The sequence below is a fragment of the Scleropages formosus genome, chromosome 1 (genome assembly GCF_900964775.1).
Source record: "Scleropages formosus chromosome 1, fSclFor1.1, whole genome shotgun sequence".
NCBI lineage: Eukaryota > Metazoa > Chordata > Actinopteri > Osteoglossiformes > Osteoglossidae > Scleropages > Scleropages formosus.
In genome coordinates, this window is record NC_041806.1 from 45,888,763 (window position 1) to 45,899,289 (window position 10,527).

The following is a 10,527-nucleotide window of genomic DNA, read 5'->3' on the forward strand; positions in this document are numbered from 1 at the left end:
GCAACAACCTCCTCTCTCCTAACCCTCCCTTCTCTCCCCCACAGGATGCCCCTGGTTATCTTCCACATCAGAGACACTGGGCCAGTCACCTCCCTCCTCACTTTCCTGCAAAAAGAGAGCTTTTCCTGTCAGGAGAGCCCACAGCAACTGGACTGATGCTTCAGCGCTTCCTCTGCCAGGCTTCTATAACAAACATGAGCCCAGCTAACGCTGCACTTGTAAATATAAGGCAGTGACATCTTGTGCGTCATTGCTGCCAAAAGGGGCTTCCTGGCTTGTTAATCTTTGGAGCTTGAAAGAACACACAAAAGTGCAAAGTTTCTTTCACTTATATTGCTTGCTTTTTGTCAATGAGGTTAACAAGTTGGTCAGTTCTGTCTATTATTGTCCTATTTAACTTAAGTTGAATCTTAATAGGTCTGAATGTGTCAGGTGAACGATTACAAAAGTAGAATAGATTAACATTTGTTCATTTGACATACATTTCACTCCAAAGTGGCATACAATTCATCACATAAAAACCTATAACACAACACACATAAGGCTAAGGACTGCTTAATGCTTCAAGCTAGGCCTGCTTTATACAAACAGAAGTGGAGTTTCTGCACCACAGACAAAACCCTCCACAAGAAACAAGACAATTTCCATAGCAAATCAGTGATAACTCCTGGAGCAAAGCTCCATGCAAGAGGACTGTACGGCCATGAACTACTGAGAAGGTCAGTTAACCAATGCATGATCTGCCATGCTTAAACTGAAGCACCATCAACCTTGGGTTGCAAACTCAAAAGCATAAAATTAAGAGACAGTAGGAAAATCAGCATTATCATCATCTAGTGTTACATGAAGTAAGGCTATGTGCAATCTGAAGTCTTGAATTAGGGGTGGAAATCCACATGAACAAAGAGAAAACATGCAAACACTACATGGACACATGGAGCCAGGTTTCAGCTATGAAACCAGATCCAAAACCACAGCATAAGTGCTATGATGCACCAGTACAGCCTACTGCACCACTGGGCTTCTCCAGCACTGCAATTATGCCATCACTGATGATACATACAATGACCAGACCACATATACACATCACAGCATCAAAAGGTTAGCCAGGCTATGCCAGAAATCCATACCAAGGTGACCACTGAAACTCTGCTTTGCAGCTTTCAGCCTTATACTGAAAAATATAAAACTTGCAGATATGCATTGTGACACATGGAGAGGACCAAACCCAAGGTTAATAAATAAATTTATTACTGGATGCGGTGATAACCATACTCAATACTATACCACAGGAATAGTGAACAGAAAAAAAAACAAACAAGTGTTTTTATTTTTATATATATATATATATGAGACAATCATATGTAGGATAGTAGATGTATCAGAAACCTTACAGAACTTGAAGGCCAAAGTTGACATTGTTTGACAAGTCAATGAGAAGGTTTACCTTCTAACTCAAATTTTATGGTAAGGATGGCAACATCTGCAGTTATAAATACACTGGCAGTAGAAGGTCCCTGTTTAAAAAGCTGTACAGAGAAACAGACATCATGGTGGGAGTACTAAAAGTGGAAGTGCTCAGAAAGGCTACTGTACCACTAACATCTACAGACTGAACAAGTTGTCCAATCAGTGTCACTGAAGAAGAGTAAAAAAAAAAAGTGTTACATTCCACCACGCAACAGACACCACAAAATATCTGGCCAAGGTGTATGCATGAAGAAATCAAGCACATTGGAACAACTGTCCCCCCAAATCAGGAAAACAGTCAGGAAGAGTGAGAGCTGAATTTCCCCTTGGTGAGCAAACTAGTCGCCATACAGTGCAAGTTTTCCACATGCAAAAAATTTGATGACAATACATCTGTTACAAGACAAGAGTAAGCAAACTTCAAATCACTGAAAGAATGGCAATGGGAAAATTCAGAAGCTGTTAACAGAACCAATCATGCAAATCTCTCCTGATAACACTGGTGATTCCCAGAGTCAGGGCGAAGAGTGAATGAACACATATGCTGAGGGACAGATGCAGTGACCAATGAAAATGTGTTGGGCACTAGGGGCCTAGGCATGCTCTGTGTGACAATCCTTGTGACCAGTAACCACGCGTCGCACAGATGTCACCTAAAGTGACCACTTGCGTGTTCCTCACGGGAAATTAAAGGGGGCCTATTAGTACATCCATCTTCTCATAGTTTTTTTTTTTTTTTTTTTTTTTAAACTGCTCTGTACAACAAAGTAAGATTTGGGCTTGATGAGAACATAAGTTTTATTCTGCAAAAAGGTCTCATACAAAGCCCCAGGAAACCCTTAAGTAGTAGACATCTCACAGAAGAAACTGTGCAACATTTTATAGAACAGGACATTGTACCATTACAACTACATAAATTGATGTATGCATTTTAGTAATTCACAAACACCAGGAAATTCTTTACAGACCATCACCAGATCCAGTATAATACATTTAGCATATATGGCTCATGCTCCCAAGATATCTAAACAGATCATTTAAAAGGGAGTCCATGTCATAAAAGCTAAGCTGTCTTTAGCTCATCAATTTAGGTCTTCAAATGTGAGCTAGGAAGTAGGAAGTCAAGGACGGTAGAGACACCAATAGACAGAAGTGTCATCCAAGCAGAAGATATGCACTGAAACTCATTCACAATGATGTCAAGTTTTCCACCATAATTTAAGTCTCTACTTCCACAGAATCCAAGTACAGCAAATGACAACAGAATGAAGAATCTACTAGGGGAGAAGAACAAGCAGAAGGGGCACAAAAGCACCCAACCTAGGCAGCATAACCATTTGGCTTGGGGTCTCAGCACATGACACACCAGTAGGAATTATGAGAAATATGCTGGAAAGGATAACACAACTGCAAGGCTGGTGTATTTCATTTATAAATGGCCACCTTATCTGAGGGGAATCCAGTGGCCTATGATGACAATGGGCTGAGGCAGGTCTAGTTCTCAGCAGAGCAATTAATAGGTACATGTATAAAGAAGTCAATGAGGAAAACAAAGTACAAAGCAACAAGCCATTCTAACAGGAGCTTGCATTGAGATTGCAGAAGCCGAGTGCTTCGTTATGCTCCGATACCAACACTGTACATGTCAAGAAGGCAGATGAGAAGAACAGGTGTGCATTTAGGTGAATGAATGTGTGCCAAAAGAATGATGGTCCACAACAGACCCCATAAAATCCAAATGCAAATATTTAATCCAAACAACCTAGCCAATGGTACTTAAAAATCATCAGCTAAGATAAAACCCCCTTTGAACACCACCAGTCATCCAAATTCCAAGCAAAAAGGCCCCCAAACACCACTACTTCCCATTGAAGTTAACACTTACCAACATTCTTTGAGCTTCCTTCGAATGAAGACCTGGACTTCGCAAACATGAACCTTCTCTAAATGGGAGCCGTCAAAGACAGATCTAGTTGAGTGGCATTACAATTATTTACCATTGGCATGGAAGGAAACAATGCTTTTAGTTTAGCTTTAACTTGAGCTCAGTGTCAACATTCTCTCTTTGAACCCTGGGAAACACAGATCTGACATCAATCGCACATCCATTGCTGTGGCTACCATTTTTAAAGACAGACTTTGAGGGGCACTGAAGTCCTTTGCAGCTTTGCTACATTCACACCTAAAAGCCTGACTCCAAGTGATCTATAATGCAGCAAAACATGTCATTCAACACTCATGTTTACAGCAAGCAAACACTAAGCTGTAGCCAGCTCTCAAGTCACTGCTGGATTTGAGTTGTACACTGCAAGGCCATTACAGTCTTTGCCTGGCTTACAAAGATAATTTGCTCATGAAAAAATGCCTTGTAAGGTATAGAGTGTGTGTAATAATTTGTGTGAAAGCTGCTCTGCTGTATAAATGGGTAACTGATAATAGGGAGTTCAGTGTAGCATATCTAGCATTGTGTGTCACCTTGGATAAAAAGGCTAAACACTAGTTAATCACCGAGTTGCTCTGGAGTAGAGTTTGCTCAATGAACACATAAATGGTTCACACTGCTCAGCTGTCAAGAGGCAAAAAGTTTCCAACTGTAGTCCTCATATGTGTGAAGAAATGTGTGATAAGCCAAAGTAGGGGAATTAAACTCCTCAAAGTCAAATTATAATAATTTGAAAGTATGTGTCTTGGACTATAACTGCACAAACAAAGGTTAACAAAATGTAAATTTGGCAGCATTAAAGCATTATCTTCCCAATAGTTTGTAAGCTGACACTGGAGAGCAAATCGGGGGGGAACCGCACTGTATTAAAATTTGTGTTAACTAGAAAGGATGTAGCAGGTGCCCTATCACTTTTGGTTTATCAGGAAAAAATTAGTCAAAGCTCTCTACTCGATACAAAGGCACTTCTGCTAAGCATGCAGACACTATACCGTTACAGGTAGTATTTCCAACAAAGGTGTGTTCCTGGCTCCTGCTGTAGTACTTTTGAGCAATGCACTTACCTTGAATTTCTCCAGTAAAAATTAACCTGCGTATAAACTGGTAAATAACTGAAAGTAGCTTAATGCTCAGTTGCTTCTGAGAAAAGTGCCAGCTAAATTAATTAATATTAGTAATGGATCTGTTATTTCAGTTTTGATGAATTTACCTTAATGGAGGGCTGTGATTGTTGATGTGACAGGAAACAGTAGCTGGTTTTATTACGAAAGAATGCGTTTGAAGAACAAAGTTCAAAACAACCAGTGAATCAAATACCTGTATTTGGAGTAAAATGACTGACCAGGCAAAAATTCAGCTATATTGAATTGAAGTGAAGTCCAGTGCATGAAAAAGGGTATATTTTTCAAAAGCCATTGTAGCAGTTTTCCTTTGTACATGACCCTCATAGTGCATATGATGGCTGAGAATAGTAGCAAAACTCAAAATACTGTCCCACAGAAACAGCATGCGGAAAAACTGACCTGTGCAGACAGACAGAACACAGACAATCACGTGTGTCCCCAAGACCTAAACCAAGGACAGAAAGGCCTGACAGGAACATCCTGATGCTTATAAACTGCCTTTCTTTCCAGACTACAGTATCAAGAGAAAGGTATCCTGAATACTCCCAAGAAGCTTTAAAGGAATATAAAAGCTATCTGAGATCCACACCTACATGAGAAATGTTACAAATTAATGTACTGCAAAGCGCCTCAAGTTTGAATAAGGTTGGCCTCTTGCCATGGTTTACTTTCCGTTTTCACTTCACAGCATTCAAACAGAACAATCATTTGTCCAGATACAAAGTCTCAGGTCTTCACACTAACACCATTTTAAAACACTGTTCCAACAGGAGATTCTGGGCTCTGACTGTCAGTAACATCCTAATGGCTAACATCCGCTAAAAGATCTCAGACTTAATCATATACATCAGGACAAATAGCCACCAAAAGTGTGGCCCATAAAGGGATGCGAAAGGTTTAAAAAAGAAAAACAGGCTCTGGTGTCCTTCAGCTGTGCAGATCTTTGCAGGACAACTTAATACATAGCTTAGCGTGTCGGTGCAATTTTAATTGGGGAGCAAAACAAAATGTCTGCAATAACACTTTGATGAAAGGTACAATCATGTCCTCAAAGTATGCCATAAATTTTAGTTTTATTTACCTCCTGAATCAAACTGTGCTACAACCCAGTGAAGAAAAAAAATGAAAGGAAACCAGCAATGGCAACACAAAGTCACCTGCAAAGTAACTGTGAGAAAAGAAGCAAAAATAACAATACAATACAAAGGGCAAGTGTGTTAGAGAAGAGAAAGTTTGTCTGACGTGGCAGTTACTGGAATAGTACAATGATTCAACCAATTCTCAGCTGTCACCAGCCTTAGTTAAAAGGGACACTGCATAGTAAACTTAGATAAGTTTCAAAGATGTTAGCCACGACATGCTACTTTTTTTTTTTTTTTAAAACAGATGCAATTCCATAACTGCAGGAAACCAAGGGCAAAAAATAAAGCTCAACTAAAACACCCCATTTCCATTACAGTAAAGACAGCAATGAAAAAACACACTGTTGTTCTTTTCAATTCATGCGTGGATAAGTTATTTTCAGAACAAAATTAGAAAAATTAAAAGTTGCGTGATAAGACCCTACCTTTCCAAGCCCAACAAAATGGCAATAAGCTCCAAAAATGCACTCTACCCTTGCTCATGCAAGGTGGACACAAAATTACAACATGAAATCCTTATCCTCTGAAAAAGAATAAGGCTCCAGATGAGGGCAGTTTGAGAAGGAACAGAGACTGCTGTCCATGAACTTTAATGGCAGGAAAGTAGGACATCTTCACAAAAACAACTGGCCAATCCTTTTTTCAAATGGTAAGACGGAGTTTGCAGTTCAGACCGTCCTTTCAATTTCGTCACAATATTAGTCTGTCAAACATTTCTTCCCCTTTCCTATACTGTCGTCCACTTAATGTGAATCAATACAACACTGGACATAAAAATGCTGCTTGTTTTAGGCTCTTAAATCTCTGCTATTTGGATAAACTCCACTTGAGTCTCATTGTCAGCAGTTACCACTAGATGCTTGTGTTTAAAAGTTACCACAGGCATCCCTAAAAGGACAGGGAAAACTCCCTATCTTCACTCCACCTTCCAAAACAAAAGCCAGTCCATACCACTCTGACAGTTAGATGCTGATTCACACCCTAATCTGGATGCTTTAGATGATCTGAAAATGCAACCTATATTCCAAATTCCTCATAGAGTGCTGGAAACCACAAGCAGCTGAACGTAACATGCTATGGGCCTCTGGGTGAAGATAATGTAGTTTGTAAACAACAACACTGCAAGTCCTTAAGCAGGAAGTCTTCCAAAAATGTGGCTTGCCGCTTCTAATAAATAATGACCAATCAAACATCTGTTATCTTTCTAGACAAGATCACAGGTTTGTATAACTCGAGGAATTTTTACTGCAATTTCACCTCTTCACAGTATCAAGTGTTAATGGCCCAAAACAGGCTGTTAATTATGGCATCTATCCCCGGGTGTGATAAAAATCTGGAGCAATTCAAAGTTGCCTGAATCATTTTCACATTGCTGTTGAAAAATTTCCTCCTGCATATATAAAATTGGTTAAGCAAACTCAACATTTGGCCAGATTATAACAAAACGTGGGTTAAGCTCAAGCAAGCAGGCAAGCAAATAAAATATGCTGCAATAATGTTGTTTTGCTCTCTGCCTCCACTATTAAAAAAAAAAAAAAAAAAAAACAGCTCTGCCTGTAGCACTTAATCAGATTTGAATGGCTTGTCCAAAGAACCCCTTTCATTAGATATGGCAGTAATGCAGTATTATTCTTCAATAGTTTAATCAAAATAATGACTACCTGTATCTTTTAGCCAACAAAAGTGCTGAAGACAAAGTTATCTACTTAAAAATGGCGCACTCTTGTAGGGAAAACACTGAACAAATCTGAGCAACTTCACTGAGCAAGATAATCCCTAATGAGTAATTGCTTTTAATCAATTTGCTTGTTTCCTTGTTGGCAAAGCACTTAGTTTGGATTGGAGATGACAGAGACCCCCCAAAGATATGAGCTACTTTAAGACTCCCCCACCGAGGCCAGTGTCAGCTGACCTTAACGCCATCCCACAATTCCAGACCACTGACCACAAATGGCTGAACTATAACTAACCAGGCAGTGCTCAATATCACCCGAACCAAATGCCATTTGTGTGCTCTCCTTGCCTCAAAAGGACCATTATTTACACACAAAACTGACACCAGAATAAAACTAAAGAATCCGACCAAGTAAGGTACAGCGTACCCAAGTGTTTTGCTTAAGCTTTAATGCAAAAAATTACCAAATAAAACCAACACTCTTATGAAGCATGCCAATTTTGGGTTTCTGAAAACAGCTGTTCAAGTTACAAAGTACTGTACATGTTTACAATAAACTCTTGATACAACTGGGACTCATTTACACCAAGTGTAAGAGACTTAAAGAGCAAATTTATGACAACTCTGACCAGCTGAGGAAAAACCAGTCGTCCCTCAAGGAATTTAACGCAACCATCACCGAGTCCTTCAGTTACACAGAAAGGCGACAATATTAACATCCACTTCACTGCTCGTTCATTCAGCATACTGCTCTGTTTGTTCAGAAGCGTTTGCTGAGCACAGAAATATGACAAACCGAGCAAAATGACATGTGTGCCTGTGGTAGGTATTTTACATGTTCAGACACTGAAATATACATTTTTTCAGGTATATTAAGGAGTCACTATCTAGCTGTGCAGTTCAAAAATGTACTGCAATAGGTCAATAGGTCAAAACAGGACTTCTAATATAAACAGGATTTAATTCAATCTCAAGGGCAGTGCAAAAAAAATGTTAAGTGTCAGAACAGAGCTCTAAATGTGTAGTAAATGACATGGAAAAATGAGAAAAGGAACCCATCTTTGGTCTGTAGTCAACTGTCACTCAAAGTCACATTCATGAACATGACAGCAGTTCAATTATAACTGAGGTCAAGCCATTATTTATAGAGAACACACTCTTTTTTGCATCCCCCTATATTAAAAGGTTTTTTTTTTTTTTTTTCTTTTTTTAAAAAAAGGGACCACAAACCAAAAAAAACTCATCTGACACAGTAGGTTGATGCATTGTGGTTAGAGCTGTTCTGTGTCACCAAAGGACGTGGGTTTGAATCCCAGTCTTGCTGTAGTGCTGTTAGAAAAGGTACTCGCCCTAAATAAATACAGCAGGAATGCACAAACGTATAATGGCTAAATCATTTTAAGAAGCTTACTTTACAAGCCTAACATTGTTAATTGATTCGAAACAAAGGATCAGTTAAATTAATGCTGGGAAGGTGACTGGAGGGACTCATCTTCACAACAACAGGTCCAAGCACAGCAACCCAGTAGAGATCAAAACAAAATCTGCTGCTTTTTGTGATTTTATTGCATTTCAAACCAGCACTGGGACATCTGCTCCAATGGAAATTCTCTCATTTTAAAGCAGTTCTGATCTTGACATTGAGTCAATGACTTTCGAAAGGTTATCTTCAAAACCCTATCCATCACATTCCAGGTGGCTAATGCTAGCGAGATGTTTTCAAAAACGCTCTCTTTCCGTGGAAGAACAAGCATGACAAACCTCCATCACACTACTGTATTGAACCCAGCGATGCATAAGTATAAAAAAGAAATGAGATCAGATTATATATATATATATAATGTGTGGGCCCGCCTCGCTCTGCAACAGCTCCACAGTGACCGACCACACACTGGTCAGCAAACTGACCACCCGGGCTACTAACTAACTAACTTAGTTACCACTAACCTAGTCAAGCTAACCAGGAGCTGCCTCTCAACTGCACACAAACCCACATTTTACAAGCCAAGGGCTCTTCATCTTGCCAATCCAGGGTGTACACTGCAACTCAGGTGTACCAGGGGATAAAATGTGCAGTTAATGATCCGCTCCGTGCACTTGTTCGCTTAGCTCCCGGTTAGCTAGAAAGCTAATAGTCAACAGTCGCTTGTCGCGTCGCGCCTAAGCGGTCAACGAACCCTCTGCTGACCGCCAGGCTAACGGCTAACTAGCCGGAGAGCGAGGCGCGCTGACTGAGGACGGCCGGCGCTCCGCGGTGCAGCCAGCTGCACGCAGAACCGGTTGGAGAACCGCGGTTAGCGCTCACTGCTGGGAATTCGCTGAGGAGAATCGGCCTTGGTTTTTCCCGGGCAGACCGTCACCGGCACTATCATGATGATGGGGCTTGAACCGTCACCGGCCGGGGCTGCTGGCCCGGCGGGGCCTGCGACGCCCCGGCGGACCGCGGGCTCACCTCGGTGGGCTGGCTGATCTCGAACAGGTCGAGCCGGTTGGCGTTCCAGTGGTTTATGATGTCGGCCAGTTTGCGCCGCTCCTCCTCCCTGCTCCCCGACATGCTCGATCTCCAGCGGCGCCTGTTTCTGCCGCGGCAGGAAAAAAAAAAATGTTTAAATCCCTTTGTCCACAACAAAGAAAGAGGTCGCGTCTAAACCCAGGCAAGATTCTTTATTTTCTTCTTCCCCCACAAAAAGGGGAGTCGTGCTTTCGAGGTGTCTCTCGCTGTGATCCCCGTCGGCGCTTGCGGTAACCAGGCGCGTTCACCGCTCGCGCTCCTGCCGTTTCCGCGTTCCCTCTGCTCCGCTCGCACTCGCTCCCTCGTTCTCACTCCCCTGGTTCCCTTATCGCTTTACGCGATCCTCGCGCGCGCGCTCTCTCTCTCTCTCTCTCGCTCGCTCGCGCCGTCCCCAGCCTAGCAGAGCGACGCTCAGCCCATGCGCGTTTACGCCCAGTCTTTACAATACGCCGCGCACCCGCACGTCGATTCGCCGCGTTTAGCACGTGAATAGCAGCCAGTTCTGTAAAATACGTTTATGTTTCCTAGTCTTTTTACTGGACCTTTCTTATTCCTTGTGTGATACAGTCGAACATTTCTGCTTAATAAATGTACATATATTTTAACCGTATGACCTGCCTTTACACTGCTAAAATTAATTAGTGTATTTTACATTTTTGTTA

The 10,527-nt window shown here is 41.3% G+C and overlaps 1 protein-coding gene across 18 annotated transcripts in view; it reads right to left on the bottom strand.

Moving 5' to 3' along the window:
• The window catches only part of afdna (afadin, adherens junction formation factor a), an 84,141-nt gene extending 73,923 nt beyond the window's left edge, over window positions 1-10,218 (bottom strand). For 11 of the 18 annotated variants that reach the window (XM_018742492.2, XM_018742490.2, XM_018742489.2 and 8 more), the window contains exon 1: window positions 9,806-10,217. In XM_018742492.2, coding sequence (XP_018598008.2) covers window positions 9,806-9,907 — 102 coding nt within the window. In that variant the 5' untranslated portion in view covers window positions 9,908-10,217. Of the gene's footprint in view, window positions 1-9,805 lie in introns of all 18 variants that reach the window. The other 7 variants (XM_018742480.2, XM_018742477.2, XM_018742475.2 and 4 more) reach the window with 2 other exon arrangements.
• Window positions 10,219-10,527: the final 309 nt, after the last annotated feature.